This window comes from Equus quagga, chromosome 15, assembly GCF_021613505.1.
Source record: "Equus quagga isolate Etosha38 chromosome 15, UCLA_HA_Equagga_1.0, whole genome shotgun sequence".
Lineage (NCBI taxonomy): Eukaryota > Metazoa > Chordata > Mammalia > Perissodactyla > Equidae > Equus > Equus quagga.
In genome coordinates this window covers 80,414,969-80,433,836 of record NC_060281.1, presented here as the reverse complement: position 1 = coordinate 80,433,836, position 18,868 = coordinate 80,414,969, and the positions used below count along the sequence as shown (strand labels likewise).

The 18,868-nt window shown below is 49.4% G+C and overlaps 1 protein-coding gene across 1 annotated transcript in view; it reads right to left on the bottom strand.

Moving 5' to 3' along the window:
• Nucleotides 1-13,458: 13,458 nt before the first annotated feature.
• LOC124227143 (mitotic-spindle organizing protein 2A-like) overlaps nucleotides 13,459-18,868 on the bottom strand; it is a 38,976-nt gene continuing 33,566 nt past the window's right edge. The window contains exons 2-6 of the mRNA XM_046641030.1: nucleotides 15,985-16,188; nucleotides 15,623-15,771; nucleotides 15,119-15,145; nucleotides 14,773-14,881; nucleotides 13,459-14,672 (exon numbers count right to left, since the gene is read on the bottom strand). Of these exons, the coding sequence (XP_046496986.1) occupies nucleotides 14,534-14,672; nucleotides 14,773-14,881; nucleotides 15,119-15,145; nucleotides 15,623-15,771; nucleotides 15,985-16,188 (628 nt within the window). The 3' untranslated portion in view covers nucleotides 13,459-14,533. The remainder of the gene's footprint in view (nucleotides 14,673-14,772; nucleotides 14,882-15,118; nucleotides 15,146-15,622; nucleotides 15,772-15,984; nucleotides 16,189-18,868) is intronic.

The window sequence follows — 18,868 nt, the reverse complement described above, 5'->3', positions numbered from 1 at the left end:
TGTGTGATGGATGCTGAGCACATCCCTCCCTGGGAGGTGTGAGACAACCATCCCTTTGCTCCAGACGAAGGGGATTCAGGAGTGAAGTGGGTGCTGAGGACAGGGTGGTGGGGATCTGGCTAGGGCTCTGCAGCAGCTCTGAGCTTGGACGTCACCAGCTCCTGGTGGGCGAGGACAGGGCTCCCTGGATCCTGCACCGCAGACTGGATGGAAGTTTAGGGAGGTTCTTCTTCTAACTTTGGATCTCCCTTTCCCCTTCAGCTCCTCCTCCCAGTAGGAGCTCAGCTGGCTCCTGGCCTCTGTCACCATGTAGCCAGCCCTCCAGGCTCAGCTCACAGCAGGACCTGACAAAGACTCACACTGGCTTGTTTTTTCTCTCTCTCTCAGATACCAAGAACTTCCAAAACCAAGAAAAGAAGAAACCCCATTATGAAAAGTCGCTTTTCCACTTGATGCAACACATCTAAAACAGCCAATCCAGCTGCAGCCCAAACAGAACACCAGAGGGATCCTTTGCTGAGAATCCACATCACAAGCACAAACCACTCTGCACGATGTTTAATCCAAAAGCCTGCTTCGATGGGAGCAATCCCAGCCCCTCAGCCTCCAGTTGTGGGACATCGCGAAGGAGCCCAATGCCTAGATGCACACACGGTTCTGAGAGACCTTACCCCTCGCTCCTCTCCATTCCCATCCCTTACGTAACCAGAATCAGGAGCAAGTGGGCAAGGACAACGTGTCGATCCGGACGTTCTTTGCCACCAGCAGGGCTGTGCTAGGAGCAGACAGCAGTAACCGCGCAGTGTTCTTGTTGAGAATGAGCAGGCTGAATTTCATAATGAGGTCGTTATCAGACAGCTGCAGAACGTAGACCATTGAACAAGACAACTGACCTTTCTTCCAACAGTCAGTGCCACCACAAAGACGACGACCACAAAGAGGAGAAGAGATATTTTCGCTTCCAAAGGACTGAAAGGATTACGTTATTGTGTTTTTTTAGTCCTTTGGGACCAAAAATATCTCCTCACCTTTTTGTGGTTGTCTGTGGTGGTGGTGATGTGGCCTTGTTTGCAGGGGACAGGTCAGTCGTCTGGCTCAGTGGTCTGCATTCTGAAGTTGTCTGACCGTTTCCTCCTGATGAAATTCAGACTCACCCTTGTGCCAAGAACACTGTACAGTTAGTTTCTGCTGTGAGCGTCCTAGCGCAGCCCCCTGGAGACCAAGGATGTCCAGTTTATCCACCACCGTTACTGTGTGACTAGCATTGGTCACTTTGTTCTGGAGGGCCCACGAGATCGGTTCATTGTAAAGAGGCCTTTTTTTTCTTTCTATCATTAGCAATTTGGTGAGTGGTACTTTGAGAGTGGATGAATATCCTCTTCTCTAAAGATCTTTCTCTAAAATTTTTACCATCATTAATGAGCCCTGCTGTGTGTCACTTATCGTATTCCTGTTTGTACACTGCACATTTTCTAATTTTGTCATTCCTCTATACTTGTAGTTGCTGGCCCAGTGCTGTGGAAAAGAACCTTCCCTCCCCCTTTCATACCATTAAAGTTTCTGTTGTGACTGTCACTGTGGACTCGTGAATTTTTCACATGCATTAGCGTAATCCATTATACTCAGGATTGATTTTGTTGGATATGGATTTAAGTCAATAGAAATCTTCTTGTTCCTCCTGTTCATACTTATGTGCTAAAGCTTCCCCCATGAATCACATTTCCTCCGTCATCTCTTACTGGGTAGAGTTGGTCCCTCAAAGACTTCCCGTGATGGAATCAGGACTCCCCGGGGGTTGCATGTTCAACTCTCTTATTATGCTGCCTGATGCACGGACAGCTTGGCGGAATGTGAAGGACTTGCCCACAATGACTCTTACTCAGTTTTTTAAAAACATTGTCTTGCTCTGTATGTTCTGTTGGGATGGAGAATGTAAATCCATTTTCTCCCAGTTGTGTGTGAACTGGCTTTGAGGGGTGGGGAACTTTGGGAATGTCTGGAACTTGAGAGGAATTTGTTTTTCTTTTTTTCAAGTCTTTTGGTTCTAAGAGGATAGAACTTGGAGTTGACCATTCCAGTCAATTTCTCCCAGGAATCTATGATTTTCTCTCTGATCCTGTCTCAATATCTTTTCTTCGCTTTTGTTCTGCTTGATACTTTCTTTATTCAATGTCTCTTATAATTTTGAACAAATATGTTGCCCTTATGAACCTTGCCATTTAGCCTTTTTTCAGAGAGTTTTCTTTTTCTTCATTTTTTTCCTTGGTTCTGCCAATTCTAACTTCTCATTTCCTGTTTCGTACCCAGTTCTCTTTTGAGTATTTCTTATGTGAAGTTTTGTTTCTTCGTATCCACAAATGCTTTGTCAGGAACATTGAATTCAGTTCAGGATGGCATTTTACAGTGATCCTATGTTTGCTCATTGCTTTTGAGGGGAATTGTTTCATGAGCTGAACTCTCTGACTCTCTAGTTCTGGTTTTTTCTTCCATCATCTGAGAACACCTGTCTGCTACATGATTTTCCCGTTAACATGCTTAGGTTTACTGAACGAGAAACAAACATTCTCTCTAGGAACGGATGAGTGATTTGTTTGGCTTAGTCCATTTCTTAGGTCTGGATCCCTCTCTTTGGTGCAATTCGTCTAAGAGACGTGAGGTTGGGGATAGGCGGGCTGTGTCTTCTGGATTTGGGGAATCTATTTTCTTCCAGTAGGACCTTTCATTTCTACCACTTGCTTCATTCTTTCCTTCCCCACAAGCCTCCAAAGACACTACGTCCTCTTCCAGGTCTCTCCCTGGCCCCAGCAATTGTGCCTCTCCAAGATTGTCACCTCTGGTCCTCTGCACTGTGGAAGCCCTTCCTTTCAATTCCCCAGTAGCCAGAGCTGTGGTGGCCCTGGTCTCAGGCCTGCTCTGAGTTTATGACAGTCCCTTTCTGTGGAGGATTTCCCTGTGTTCCCTCCTGAGCAGGCCCTCCCTGCTGTCCTCTCCTCTATGTGCGTGGTCTTTGCTGATCCTTCCCCTGCTGTGTGGCCCCCAGACCTGGCTCAGTGGAAGCCACTTGAGTCCACAGTGTTCTCTGGCCCCTGGTGGTTCGGGTAGAAGTTTATGAGTGGTGTTTTGGACTCTTGTGAGACAATGGAAACTATTTTCTTTGCTCCTGGTTCCTGGCACACAACTCCTAAAACCTTGGTAGTTTCATAAGTGATAAGAAAGGAGCAAATCTTTTGCTAATATTTGGTCTTTGACCCCATCCCTGACACAGGGCTCTGAAAACCCTTGTAAATCTCTAAATGACAGGAGCACCAGGAGCGGCTTTTGTTCTATTGAGGTGACTCTGGGTGGTCTCCTGGATGGCTCCTGGCTAGGGGTGACCACCAGAAAGACCCAGCCATGATTAGAAGCTTGGAATTTTTAGCCCACGCCCCACCCTCCAGAGAGGGGACAGGGACTGAAAATGGAGTTAATAATTGACCTTTCCTATGGAAAGAAACCTCTAAATCATCCCAGTAGTCAGGGGTTCGGAGGTCTTCCAGGGTGGTGTACATATTCACACCAGGAGGGTGAGGCAACCCAGCTCCACGAAGACAGAAGCTCCTATACTCACGACCCTTCTGGACCTCACCCTACGTGTGTCTTCATCTGGCTTTGCATTGGTTAACCAAACCTGAGGAAGGGGTTGCAGGATCTTCTGCTTTGTAGCCAAGTGGGACAGAAGTTGTGGGTAGCCTGAGGACCTACTACATGCAATTGGCATGTGAAGTGGGGTGGGAACATTCTTGTGGGACTGAGCCCTTTATCTGTGGGATTTGACACTATCTCCAGGGAGACAGTGTCCGAATTGAGTGAAATTGTGGGACACCTAGTTGGTGTCCTGGAGAATTGCTTGGTGTGGGAAAAAACCCAAACATTTGGTGACCGGAAGTGTCAGAGGTGAAGTGTTTTGTGTGACGAATAAAGGAGACACACGGGAAAGAAAAACACAGGAGGAATGAACTGGATTTTTCTTTTACAACTCTCCATGTCAACTCCTAGTCCTTTGAAATAATGCTGAGAAATTCAGCTGCCGTCATCCTAGGTGGACCTGTACTCGCTACCATTCTTGTCAAATGCAGACTTTCTATAGTACACAGAAATGGAATTCTACAAGGGAACATCCCCATCTTCATCGACCAGCTTCAACAATTATCACCTGAAGGCTCAACTTGTTTTAATACAATCCCGCTGACATCCCTTTTCCTATATTATTTAAAACAAACCCCACACATCATGTTCATCTGTAATTATAACAGAATGTTTCCATAAATGATGACTCTTTCTGAAAGTATTATCATGATAGTATTACAATTATTCAGTAAATAATTTAAAATCTTTAATATCATGAAATAGACAGTGTTCAATTATCCCATTGTTGTTTTTAGGTTGGTTTCTTTGAGTCAATATGCAAAAAAAATCCACAAACTATGATCAGTGGATATGTCTTTAAGCCTCTTGCATATACAGGTTCTCCCTCATTCTCTCTCTCTCTCTCTCACTCTCTCTCTTCCTCTCACTCTTGTTCTCTCCTCTTTTGTCAATTATTTGTGATGAAACTGAAGTGTTTGTTCTGTAGCATTCCCGCAGTCGGAATTTGGCTGATTTTGTCCCCGGATACACTTTAACACGTTCCTCTGTCCTCCACACTTCCTCTCAGTGGGTGGTAGAATCTGGAGCAGTGCTGTCTGATAGAAAGACAACGCAGGGCCAAATGTCAAATGTAATTTAATGAATGTAGGGCCGGCCATCTGGCTCAGTGCTTAAGTTCCCACGCTCCCCTTTGGTGGCCCAGGGTTTCGCTGGTTTAGAGCCTGGGCACGGACATGGCACTGCTCATCAGGGCATGCTGAGGTGGTGTCCCACATCACACGACCAGAAGGACCTACAACCAGAGCACACAACTTTGTACTGGGGGGCTGGGGGGAGAAGAAGAAGAAGAAGAAAGAAAAAGAAGATTGGCGACAGATGTTAACTCAGGTGCCAATCTCTAAAAAAGGAAAAAACTTAGTAGCCACCTTGGAAACTAACATGTACGAGCAGTCAACAAAACAAAAGGCTCATCTTGTACACTGCTACTGTTGAGGGAAACGAAATTTACACAGTTGGGTCTAATAAAATAACATTCTACCTGTCTTCAGTTTGTAAGTTTACATATAAATGTTATAAATTCAATAAAATTAAAATTCAGCTCCTCTGCACCCCTAGCGACATTGCAAATGTTCAATAGCCACACGTTTCTTGTGGCCACTGTGTTGGATCCGCAGATGCAGACACTGATCGGATTCATGTTTGATAGGGTGACAAGACTTCCTCAAAAGCGGTGTGTGCTCTTCCATCAGGGGACATGTCACATCCTGTGTGCCTCTTCTAATGGTGTTAGCAGCCCTTCATGTGCAAGGCCCAGGTCCATTCAGTGATGACGCGGAGCAAACTGGTGATAGTCCATCATCAGGTCTTATTACCTGGGACACTTGTAGAAAGAGAAACTTCCCCTAAATAACTAGTCAGTCATTTAACGGCACAGTCTGTAAAGAGAACTGCAGCTAAATGAGCTGGTCCCCTAGCACCCTCTGTGGTCACCAGTTAGCTTCCTTTCTTTTTCTTTTTCTGGGTTGCCATGAACTCTAGGATTCAGACACATAGAAGCAGTTCAATCCATTGCAATATGGTCCTTACTGATGCTCCAATTATCCTCCCTTTCAGCAAAGAATGTGAGCTCAAGTTGGCCCCTTAATCCTTTTGATAACATGCTAATACTCTCTGAGACCTCTCCTGATATCAGTATGACAAGGTGTTTCTATCTCATCTTGAATATTTACTGCTCCTTCCTGGACTCAGCCATTTCTTTAACAAACTCTGGTTTCTTTTTGTGCATAATGGTCTTGCCAGATCCAACTGTGTATCCTAGAGGTACTCATTGCCATTCATTAGTTTCCAGTGGACAGAACTAGGAAATGCGCATTTATGTTCATACGGATTCATGTACTCCCATATATTCACCAACACTGCCAATTCTAATTTGGAACTACAGGGGTTTTTTCTTTTTTTGCTGAAGAAGATTCACCCTGAGCGAACATCTCTCGCCAATGTTCCTCTTTTGTATATGAACCACTGCCACAGCATGGCCACTGGCAGGTAAGTGGTGTAGGTCCGTACCCGGGAACTGGACGCAGGCTGCTGAAGCCGAACACGCCAAACTGAACCACTAGGCAACGGGGCTGCCACTAGCAGGATTTTATCGGCTGTCTATCTTTCACCTGAATCTCCTTTCTCTAACACTGAGCATTTTTTGTTTTAAAGGACACTGGGAGTAATAGAATTAGAATATCCCAAAATGTCTCATTTACTTTTTCCCCTCATTTAGATAAACAAAACAATACAGACAATAGCAACACCACCACTAATAACACGCTTGAGGAAAGTGGCTTCTGGTTTTGTCACTCTCTTGGAGTACAGATAAATTATTGTGTTTGAGAGTCTCTTGGAAGAGTTCTAATCCACATGGCTGTTCTACAACAGGGATACACAGTTGGGTTCATTTGTTGCATTGTGTTTTCAATGTCAAGAGGTGAAATTTCTGAAAATTTCATTTAGTTTTATAGTTATGTCACAATGAATGCAGAGGGGCTGCCCCGTGGCTGAGTGGTTGGGTTCGTGTGCTCTGCTTTGGCGGCCCCGGGTTTCGCTGGTTTGGATCCTGGGTGTGGACATGGCACCGCTCATCAAGCCATGCTGAGGCGGCATCCCCCACGCCACAACTAGAAGGACCCACAACTAAAATACACAACTATGTACCGGGGGGCTTTGGGAGAAAAAGGAAAAATAAAATCTTAAAAAAAAAAAGAATGTAGATTGCAACTGAAATCTAACCAAACAAGTTACATGCGAAGTAGTCTAGCCTTGACTGTAAGATCTGCAAGTGTCTCAAGGGTCAGACAAAAGAGCTTCCTTTTATGGGGGCAGTAAGCAAGGGGAGAAGAGCCAGGTGTGGACATGTAAGATGAAAGGGGCTTGATTAGACAGCAGATCAGGGAATGTGCCATCCTGAGACCAGCCTACACTCAGTTCAGGCTGCAGACGGGTCAGAATTCCGGGGCTTGGAGGAAGGAGAGAGACTTAACCAGAGTTGGATTAACAATCATTTTGTTCTAATCGGTTAGTGTCTCCAGCAGTTCAGCTGATCATGTGTGAAGCAAAGAGTGGAAATGGGAGGGTCTGTGTCTGGCCTTGTCATAAGTAGACAAGGAAGGTGTCCATGTGTGTCATCTGAGTCACGTGGAAAGGGCAGTTCTTTGCAGTCAGCCATACTGACCAGGATGCAAAGGGTCCCAGGATTTCTTAACCTGCCCTATTCCCCAGGATCACAAGGCTCTAGTAAAATTTGACCTTATCAGAGCCCAGTGTCTGGCACATAGTAAATACTCACTATACAGGAGTTCTTGTCAGCCCATCACTCAGCATTTTCATTATCTCCTGTGTTCTCTTAAATGACTGCGTAGCCTTTCATGGTGTGGACTGGTCATTATGCATTGAAACGTTCCCCAGTTGATGGACGTGAAATTGGTTTCAACGTTTACGGTTACAAACAGTGCTGGAGGGGAGCCCCTTACACATATATCCCTCCTCGCTAGCACTCTTCTCTAGGAGAGGTTCCTTGTAATGGAATTGCCTGATCAAAGTACTCGTGCGTTTCTCCCTTTTGCTAACTCCCTCCTCAGTGCCCTGCAAAGAAGTGGGACCAGGTCACAGTCTCACCGTTTATGAGAATATTCTTTTCTCCAACCTCTTGCCAACATGCATAGTACCAGGACCTGCAATTTTTTTTGCCAACAATCAACCCCTGTTGGGAGATTTGCCCACAGGAGTTACCACAGAATTGGACTCTGGGCAAGTAGCCCAACTAACTGGCACCCTGGAAAAGCTGAAACCAGGATACCCTTTTTTTCTCTGTTATCTGCTATCTCTGTCATCTCTGTTCTGTTAGATAAGCTGGCAGCAGATAGCACTGCAAACTCATTGCTTGCTGGGGATGACAGTGTTTGTTGGCTTCACATGTCCTTCTGGATTTTGTGGATGAGGGACTGATTCACAGGAGAGACTTGTCGTTTGGTTAACCTGACTTCCTCCCAGAGAGAGCCCAGTGAACTGGGGACCATCCATCCCATGGAGCGAGGCCCGCATGACTGGGCACGAGAAAAATAAAAATCAGAAAACTAGGCCTTCAAGTTTAAAGGTTTGTTAAGGCGGGTCTTTCAACAATGGATCTTTTCCCTTTTTCCCTATTTTTCATGACAATGGGTGGTGGGGTTGCATTGGTGGCACTTTCAATTATTTGGGGAAATTTAATAAGACTGGAGGTTTTTGTTGTCATGGAAGAATTTTGTGTGTGCCAGTAAGTGGTCCTTGCTTTAAAATCTTGGCAGGTGAGCTCCAGTGTACAAGGAGATTGCATAAATTTGACATAGGAAATAGAAATGGATGATGACTTCTCAGATAATGTCAATTTAGAATTAAGCTCTGCATCTTTTTAATTTTTTCAGAGGTTTGTGTGAAGAGCCATTCCTTGAGAGTTTGAAATGACTTTCATGGTGTTCCTCAAGAGGCACTGGGTCAGGACAAGTCACACAAACGTGCATGCAGGACTTACCCTGTGGTTGCAGACATTTTTGCTCCTGCCGGCATCAGATTATGTGTATCTGACGACAGAAACTCAGCAGAATAGAGACAGCATCTGTGTTAGTTTTCTATTGCTGTGTAACAAATGACCACCAACACAGCTGTTTAAAACAATGCCCATTTATTATCGTGGACTCTGTAGGTCAGGATCTGGGATGATGTGCCTGGGTTCTCTGCTAAGGGTTTCAGGGCTGAAATCAAGGTGATGGCTGGCTACATTCTCACCCAGACTCAGCGTCCCTTTCCAAGGTCATTCCTGCATTGGCATAATTCAGTGTCTTGCAGTTGAAGGACTGAGGTCCCTGTTTCCTTGCTGATTGTCATTCAGGAGCCATTCTCTGCTTCTACAGACTGTCTGCATTCTTTCTCAGGTGGCTTTCTCCTTCCTCAGATCCTCTATGCTGTAATGTGGCATCGAGTCCTTCTTATGCTCCGAATGTCTCTGGCTTTGTCTTCTCCTACCACCCAGAGAAAACTCTGCATTTAAGAACTCATGTGATTAGGCCTGGCCCACCCAGATAATCACCCCATCCTAAAGAGAACTGTGCCATATAACATCATAATCACAGGACTGATATCTCATCTCCTTCACAGGTTCTGGGATTAGGGTGAGACGTATTTGGGAGGCCAGTCTAGAAATTCTGCCTAGCACAATGTGCCCTTTGGCCCCCAGAGATCCCAAATACAAAATACATTCACACCTTCTTAAGGTTCCTAAAGTCTCATCCCATGACAATGTCCACATCAGGTGCTGCTGAGGCTCCTGAATAGAATCTATCAGGTACAGCTCCTGGGCACAATTCCTCTCCGTCTTGAGATCTGTTCTCAATAGACAATTGGTGGGACAGGCATTGGATAAAAATTAGAGACATTCCAGTTCAAAAAAGGAGAAAAAAGAAGGTAAAAATGAGTCATTGACCCCAAAGAATTTGAAAATCAAGGTGGGCAAACACTAGCAGGAGTTCCTCACTTAGCTTTCAAAGCCTCAGAATAATCCTCTTGGTTTGAGGGCTGTGATATCCTGTCTTTATTTCCTGAGACTGTTAATTCCTCTCTCTTTCCCTCCCTCTCTTTCTTGTCTTTAATGAGTGTTGCTAGAGGTAGGTCAAGTTTATCAATCTTTTTGCAGAACTACCTTCTGCTTCTGTTGATTCTCTTGATTGATTCTGTGTTTTCCACTTTCTGTGTTCCAGTGTTTTGCTTTACTGTGTACTTCCTCCTGCCTACTTTGGCATACGTCACTTTACTTTCCCATCTTCTCAAAGTGGGAGCTCCAAATATTGATCTAATTCCTCTCTTCTTTTCTATTATAAGCATTTAGAGATAGAAACGTTCCTCTAAGATCTTCTTCAGCCTCATCCTATCAGTTTTGATATGTGGCTTTTCAATCATCTCTCAGTTCAAAAGAGTTTCTCATTTCCAACGTCACTTCTTCTTTGACCTACAGGTTTTTTATAAGCATGTTGCTTGACTTCAAAATATTTGGCCATTTTTCAGATACCTATTATTAATTTCTAATTTAATTCTCTTATGGTCAAAATAACACACTCAGAGTCCTCTTCTTTAATAGTTTTGAGGCGCATTTTATTGTTGAGCCTGTAGTCTCTCTTAGGGAATGTTCCATGTGAACTTGAAAAGAATGTGTACCCTCAGTTGTTGGGTGTAGCCTTCCATGAATCTCAATGTCTTTCCAATCTTTTAGAGCATCACAGACGTTTATTTTTGGTCTTTCTCTATTGGCATGGGAAAGTCTGTTCTATGCCTGTCCCATCATTGTATCTTGGAAGCACAATACTTGTCTAGTTTCACAGGTTCTCAGCTGGAGAGGAATTTTGCCTCAGGATGAATCGTAGCTCTAGTCTCATCCATACATGATTTAAATGATACTTAGATGAGATTTTGGACTTTAGACCTTAGAGATGCTGGAATGAGTTAAGGCCTTTGGGGCTATTTGGATGGAATGAATGTATTTTTGATAGCAGAGGGACATGAATTTTGGGGGGTCAGGGGCAGAATGCAATGGACTGATATTTTGTGCCTACCTTCAAAATTCCTATGTTGAACGCTTAACTCTAAATGTGACGGTATTTGGAGAAGGGGTTTTCGGGAGGTAATTAGGGCTAGATGACGTCAGGAGGATGGGGCTCTCATGACGGAATCAGTGCTCTTCAAAGAAGAGACACCAGAAAGCTCTATGTCTCTGTCTTCCTCTGCCTCCCCTACCACCCCTCACCCACAAAGAGGAGGTCATGTGAACACACAGTGAGAAGGTTCCACCTGCAAGACAGAAAAAAGAGCTCTCCTTAGAACCTAACCATGCTGACACCCTAATATCTGACTTCCAGCCTCAAGAACTGCGAGAAAAGAAATATCTGTTAAGTCAACCAGTCTGTGGTATGAGCAGACTAAGACAACTGTGTCCAGAGTATACAAAGAACTCTCCAGACTAAACAATAAACAACCCACTCCCTCCCCAAAACAGGCAAAAGACATGAATAGACATTTCAGCAAAGAGGATATGATGTTGGCAAATAACTCAACAAATAATGTTCGATTTGCATTAGGCAGTAGGGTAATGCAAATTAGAGCCACCCTGAGGTACCACCACACATCTATTAGAATGACTCACATGGGAAAAAAAAATACTGACACTACCGAGCATCCCACGAAGGGGAGACACCTCCTGGCCCTGGACAGCTCTGCTCTCTCACCACCTCAGCACCCTCCATCCACTGGGGACCTGCTGGGCTGACGAGGACTGTTCTGAAGGGGAGATGGGAATGCACAGCCACATAGCTGAGGGCTCTGTCTTCCGGCACCTCCACTGGGATGGGGGTTCAAGGGGCCATGCTGGGACCCCGGGTGGCTCCAGCGTGCAGGCCTGGTGGTGCCTCTGCATCTCTTCTTTCTGCTGACAGCCCCCTGCCACTCCCTTCCCAGACCCTGTGGAGACTGAAGGGCCCGGAGTTTGCCTTGTGTTTTCAAGGCATAAACACGGGTCAGTGTGTGGTGTTCAATGGGACCCGCAGGACCTGTGAGATCCGGGGCTGGTGCCGTATAGAGTGGCACTGTGCCAGTATAAGTGTCCCTGACACCCAGGGCAGGGTCCCAGGACAAGCAGAGCCTGCCCCTTACCTACCCCCACCTGCGGGGAGCTGGACACTGTCACCAGGGTGGCCCTGGCACCCACTCATTCGCCCTTTCCTGAGGCCTGTAGCCTTTCTCTGCTGGTTGGGGGTTGAGAGTTGGGGGGAGAGATAGGGGCTGGCAAGGGTGGGGGCCCTGCCTAGCGGACTCATGGATGAAGCCCTAGCAGGCCCAGGGCAGGGGGTGGGGGAAAAAATCCTACCCTTCAGCTCCCACACTGACTGTCACTCCCCCAGCTCCAGCCTCGGCGGGGTGCTCCCTGGGGATCACAGAAGCCAGTTTTGTATGGAGACCTGCAGGGAAACAGTGGGGCTCCTGTTGGGGCTGGAGAACGCTCTCCCGGGCTCTGTCTCGAGTGTTCCCCACAGCTCCCTGCTCTCCAGCTGTCCACCACCCTGGCTGTGGTTAACTCCGGCCCTGCCCGGCTCCCAGACCTCCCACCACAGGTAGAACCCCTGCCCTCTCAGCTACCCTGCATGGGGGTCTGTGCAGCCAGAGTCCAAGGTGGGGGAGAAAGAAGCCTGACAAGAGTTGTCTCAGCTGTTCTGGTCCTGGGGTCCTAGGGCAGGGCCCCTCCCAGCTCTGGGCCTCATCCATGGAATGACGAGTGCAGGGAGCAGGTGATCTAACCCCCCCTAGGATACCAGGCACTTCTTGGGCCCTTACCTGCTCAGCTTATGAGCACCAGCCCCTTCCTTGTGGCAGCCCTTGGGCTGTGGGGGGCTGAATGGGGAGGAGGGTAGAGGGGCTGAGTTGGTGGGCATGGGGTCCTTTGGGACCTTCTATCTGTCTCCTTGGTGACTCCCAACCCAATGCCCAGGAAGCTGCTCACCAAGCTATTGGGAGCCAAGGGGTGGGGAGGCTATATATCTGCACATGTCACTGCTGGCCAAGGTCACACCTGAGAGCATGTCTGGGCAGTTGGCCACCTCAGCCTGAGGCAACTGCACAGGGACCATGCTCTGACCAAGACTCCAGGTGCAGCCCAGGGGCCAGAGACAATGCCTGTAACAGAGTCCAGGGAAGCCCCCGGCAGGGTGGCCTGGTTCTGGCTCTGGCATCCTCCCGGGGGCCTGAGTCCTGCATGCTGGAGAATTTCCCCATGTCCCCGGGCCCACGGTCAGGAGGGGAGGGACGGGGGCTGCAGCAGTCCAGCCCTCTCTTGGTCCCAGGGAGGGGCAGGGATTTGGGGGGTACCCACTCCAGGGAGGTAAGGGGCTGCCTTCTCATGGGTCCCTGGTGACCAGGTCATGTTGGCAGCTTGCTGGTGGGGTGACATGGGCCAGGTTGGGGAGGCCTAAGGCTGCAGCCCAGGCTGGGAAGCACCTGGAATCACCTGGAACCTGGAGCCTAGCAAAACCTTGGGGTCCCTGCTGCCTCTCAATCCCCAGAGTAGTGTCCATGGGAGGTGGGGTCAGAAGGGGTGGGGTGAGAGTTCATGGCCCTGAGGCCTGATTATTGGAGCGAGATCACGTGTGCCTCGTTGTCCTCGGGGCCCAGAGAAAGCTGATGTCAAGGCTGCAGAGTCGAGGAGTAAAGCTGCCAGAACCAGCAGCTTCCTGTGTAGTCCTCACAGGCAGGAACAGGGAGTCGGAGGCGTCTACGGTAGATGTAGCATGGCCTTGGAGAGACCAGTGAGGGTGCAGGGTGGGCCTGGGGACCCCCCAGGATCAGGCTCCACAGCCACTAGGTGGGGCCCAGGCGCTCGTGCACCCACCTGCACGTGTGTGTCCCACCCCGAGCTGTTATCACAAAGCTCTGATGGGGTGGCAGGGAGAGAGGCAGCTGGAGCTGCAGGCCCTGAGCTTGAAAATAGCTGTTGCCTTAGTCTGCATGGGGGTTTTCCCCCCCAGGGGAGTCGTGTGGGCCATGTGGGCCTGTGCCTAAGTATGCATGTACCTGGGCAGGTGGGGCTCTACATCCCGGGGCCTGAGGCACACGCTCTGCAGTCTAGAAGCCCTGGGAAACTCATGGAACCCCAGAACTCCGCTGCCCTTTCTAGGCAGCCTTCTTGGGGTCTAGGCTCTGCTCTCTGGATCCACTCCCAAGGGGACATGTGGGGAGCCTGCCCCTTCCCTGTCATGGACCCATCTGTGTCTGGTGTGTGTTAGGTCCCCTCTGAGCTTGGCCAGTGGCACTGCCTTGAGGGCAGGACCCTGGGTCACAGGCCTGGCCATGTCCCAAACTCTGAGCTCTCCCTGTACTGGTGCTTCCCCCTTATAGAACCTCGGTACATTTGCAGTGGATTGGGAACAATCACCTGGTTCCCGGAGTCAGGTGAGGACTCAGTGCCACAAAAGATGCCACAGTGGACACAGCAGCAGGCCATGTGGGTGGCTGAGCAGTTATTACTTTGGGTGCCTAGAGCTGCAGGCCTCTTCCCTGCCCACCCTACTCCACCTGCTCAGGTAGCTGGAGTTGGTCATAACCTGGAAGGTGCTGGGCAGAGTCCACCACCAGAAGTGGCCGTGGCCCACTCCCAAAGACTCGAAGTTCAGCATCTGGGCTAAGGTCTGAGGTCCTGAGGACCCTTTGGCATGGACAGGCCTGCAAACCCGAGCTGCCCCGGATAGAAGGGGCTGCCACCCACCCCCAGCCTCCTGAGGAGGTAGGGGAGGGCAGGCAGGCCCCCAGCGGTCCTCATAGACTGGCAGGCTGCTCCATGTGGCCAGGCTCATGGGCAGGGGCCTGGCCGAGGGGCTGCAGGGCCTGCACTGTCTCCTCTAGGCTGCCATGTGTGGCAGTCAACCCCGGCAGCTCCCGCTGGTTCTCCTTGCTGTGCCAGATGCCGTAGACAAAATACACCACAAGTCCTGTAAGGATGGCACAAGCCTGAGGGGCAGGTCCCAGCCCAGCTTCCCTGCTTGCTTCCTCCTGCAGCCAACCCAGGGTCCCAGCCTGGTCCCTACTCACCAATCAGCAGCCAGACGGAGAAGTGCAGCCAGTTCAGATAGCTCAGATGCAGCATGAGGAAGACGTTGAGGAGGATACTCGCTGCTGGAATCAGGGGCACCATGGGAACCTGAGGGGGCAAGGGCAGGGCTGCTGGCCTGGGGCCTGATTTCTCAGGAGTCCACGGAGCCTTTCTCTGCCTCTGCGGATTCTGGAATCAAGGGCCCGCTTGCCATGCAGAAAGAGGGGGATGGGGTACCGGCCTCCCCCACCCCGTGAGCCCTGGTGCATCCTGCCACAGCAGAGGAGAAAGGGGCGAAGGGAGCTGGCTGGGCTGAGAGTGAGGGGTGCTGGCTGGAGGAAGTACCTGAAAGGTGTCCTGCCGGCGCTGTTGCTGGTGGGCCCCCAGGACAAGGAGACTGAGCAGAAACACGACGGAGCTGAGCAGGAGCAGCAGGGTGTAGCCCCAGGGCGGGAGGTGCAGGGCCGAGCCCCCAAAGACCAAAGAGGTCTCGTTCCCGTGTTTGTGGGATGAAGGCAGGAGCCCAGAGGCGAGAAGAGGCTGGGGCAGCAAAAGCCCCAGATGAGGCCTAGCCCACTGGGCCTCCCTGGGGCACCCGCTCTGCGGCCACCCAATCTGCAAGTGCTCTCTCAAGGGCGGCAACCAAGCCGAAGCTGGAGACCGGAGCCCCAGGGGCGAGCCCTTGGCTGACCCAGCGGGTCCTGGGAGAAGACCAGCAGAAAGGCCTGGCCACTGAAGGCCAAGCCGGCGCAGGGCTGGGCGCTGCCGTCCCCTCCATCCCCACCCCCAAACCCCCGCCACCTCGCCGCCGGGGCTACAGGGGCAGGGAGCACCGGGCCCAAATCTGACCTCTCGTCTCAGGCGCGCTCGATGTGGGCAGTGACACGGCCGCGGGGGCCTGGGACTCGCTCGGCAGCCTCTGCCCGGCACACATGGACTTGAGCATCTGGAAGACGGCGAGGGGCGCCACGTTCAGCTTCAGCAGGTCAAGCAGGATCCTGGAGAGACAGACGCGCTGCGCAAGGAGCCTCCTCGCCCGGGCCAGGCTGCTCGGCCAGAGCGGGCAGGCGTAGCCGCCTCCCTCAAGACCCCGACTCTACGCTGGGCCTCAAGGGGGTCCGACAAGGGCAGTGCGGGGGAGAGCTAGAGGGTCGGGGGTCGCCGAGCGCGCAGCCCCGCCCGCGCCCGCGCCCGCTCCCGCTCCCGCTCACTTGTGAACACATCGGGGTCCATGGCGCCGCCCGCCGCCTGCGCCAGCTCGTACAGCTCCATCTCCTCGGCGCTCAGCACCTTCTTCCGCCGCAGCGCGAGCTTCTGCAGGGCCGCCTCCGGCCCCGGGGACGCCCCCGGCCCCGGCCCTGCGCCCGGAGCCGCCATCTGCGCTGCCGCGGGAAAGCGCGCTCCCCGCCAGGCCCCTGTCCCCGCCCCCCTGTCCCCAGCCCTAGCCCGGTCCCCTAGCCCCGCCCCACGGGCGCGCCCACAGTGACCTCTACCTGCCCCTCTGACAGTTCCTTTCCCGACAGCCCGACCCCGGAGGGCAGGGCCGGCTCCGTCTCCCCTCGGTCCCTCGGTCCGCAGACGTGTACGCGCTGGACTGTCTGTTAGCTGTAGGGGAAAACGTGGCCGACCGCTGAGACCCGCTCCTTTTCAATCACGGCTTCCCTGCTGGGCTGCCTCGGTCGTTGTGCCTTAGGTAGCAGCACCCAGCGCAGTGCCTGGCATCCTGTAGGCACTCAATAAATGCCTGTAGGAGGAAGGGCAATCAACATTCTGCACAACTGTTCCTCGCCAGTTCCCCACTATGGGGCGCTTTTTGCCCTTTTTTTTTTTTTTTTTTTTTGATGAGGAAGATTGACCCTAAGCTGACACTGTGATGGAGAAACCAAAGATTCTCCTCACCACGGACCCAAAAGGACCACGGGGACACTACCAGAACTGGAAATTTGGACTCTTACCAGAAGCAAGGGGTCCCTCGTTTAGGAAGATCCAGTGTTAAAATTCCTTCCCCACCTCATCATAAATATTTAGAGCCCTATCATAAAAATTTAGAACCTCATCATAAATGTTTAAAGCCTTACCATAAATGTTTGAAGCCCAGCAATCAAAACTTGTCCCACTAGCATTTCCTGGAGCCACGCTGTTCTCCCTAACCTCTTCAATTTTGCCCCTAATCCTGATTCAGGGAGACAGATCTGAGGGCGCACACCTCCTGACTTCCTGCAGGTGAGTCTCAGAATAAAGCTTATTTCTCCCCCAAAGGCTGATTCTATCATTAGTTCACCGTTTCTGCACATCAGGCAAGAAAACTCCAATTTTGTGCAGTAACAATTGGTGACCATGAAGGGACAAGGTCCTGTTACTGCCTGCCCAAGTCTCTGGAACCCCCAGCAGGGTATGGGGTCTTTTCATACGCCCTAGGTGGCTGCCTAGACAATTTTGTCTAGAGGCTCAACTGATTGGATTCCCATTTCTTACTGCAGTGCTCCAGACCCCAAGGGTGTTTTTTTCCTTTTGGGAGAAGAAATAGCTTCTGGATTAAGACATCTCTGGTTGTAAACTGCCCCTGACCATCTGGTTTTGAGTAGCTCCTGGCACTGATTCTGAGTCACTTCTGAAAAACTAGCTAGTGTTCTGGTCTGTGTTATATGTAGAATCGTATTGTGTGTTAATGTTTGTCTGAAGTGCATAGGCTGTTTGGGGACTGAGTTTCTTGGTGATCATATCAAACCCTCTTTAGAAATTACCTTGTTTGTTGTGGCCACTTTGGAGAAGGCACCCTAAAATAGGGATAACCATAAACAGCTGGCAAGATGACCCCGGATGATTTAAAATTACAGTGGCCACTTTGGGGCTCCTTTTTAAGAGCCAGGCAATAGAGAAAGTTCTTTAAAGAGTTGAGCTCACCACCTTCAGTACCTAAAGGTTCCAGAAGCTGTAAATGTTTACAAGGATCTGCAGAATCTTACCAAGCTTGTTTAGCATTCTGAGGGCTTGACTTAATAATCAGATAGGAGGTCCTAATATACAATTGGGCAAAAATGCAGTTGCACTCCAATTTCTGGCTAAGGGTCCTACCAAACTGCCATCAGCCTCAGGGGAATTCTACTTTGGGGCTATCATGAGTAATACTGGTATGAAAATTCACATACAAGTTTTTGTATGGACACGTTTTCATGTCTTGGATTATACACAGGGGCAGAATGGCTGGATCATACACTAACCTTGAGTTTGGCATTTTAAGGAACTGCCCAGTGGTTTTCCAAAACAGCTGCGCTATCTTACATTCCCACCAGGAGTGTATGAGGGTTCCAATCATTCCACATCATCTTCAATACTTGTTCTCTGACTTTTGACTGTAGACATCCTGGGGGGTGCATCGCACTGTGGTTTTGATTTGCATTTCCCTAATGACTGATGATGTCAAGAATCTTTTCATGTGCTGGTTGGGCATTTCTATATCTTCTTTGGAGAAATGCCTATTCAGATTCTTTGCCAATTTTTAAATTGGGCTACTTATCTTTTTTATTGTTGAGTTGTAAGAGTTCTTTCTGTATTCTGGATACAATCCCCTTATCAGATATATGATTTGCGAATATTTTTCCCAGTCTGTGGATTGTTCTCTTTTCACTTTCTTGATGGTATCCTTTGAAGCACACAAGTTTTTAATTTTGATGAAATCCATTTTATCTATAGATCCAATTTTATAAGTCCAATTTTCTTAGGTTGCTTGAATTTTGATGTCATATTTAAAGAAACCATTCAGGGGAGGGAAGAATGGGTAAAAAGCGTCAATTACATGGTGGTGGATGGTAACTATATTTTGGTGGTGAGAATGCTGCAGTGTATATAGTTGTTGAATTACAGTGTTGTACATCTGAAAGCTATGTGATGTTGTAAACCAATGTTACCTCAATAAAGATAAAAAGAGAAAAAAGAAACCATTGCCTAATCTGTGGTCATGAAAACTTACTCCTCTATTTTCTTCTAAGAGTTCGTTGGGAGTTTAGCTAAACTACTCCATACCATTGCTGCCTCAGCATCCATAATGTGTGGCCTAGTGGCCTGCAGGGGCCTTGAAGTGACACTGGCCTCTCC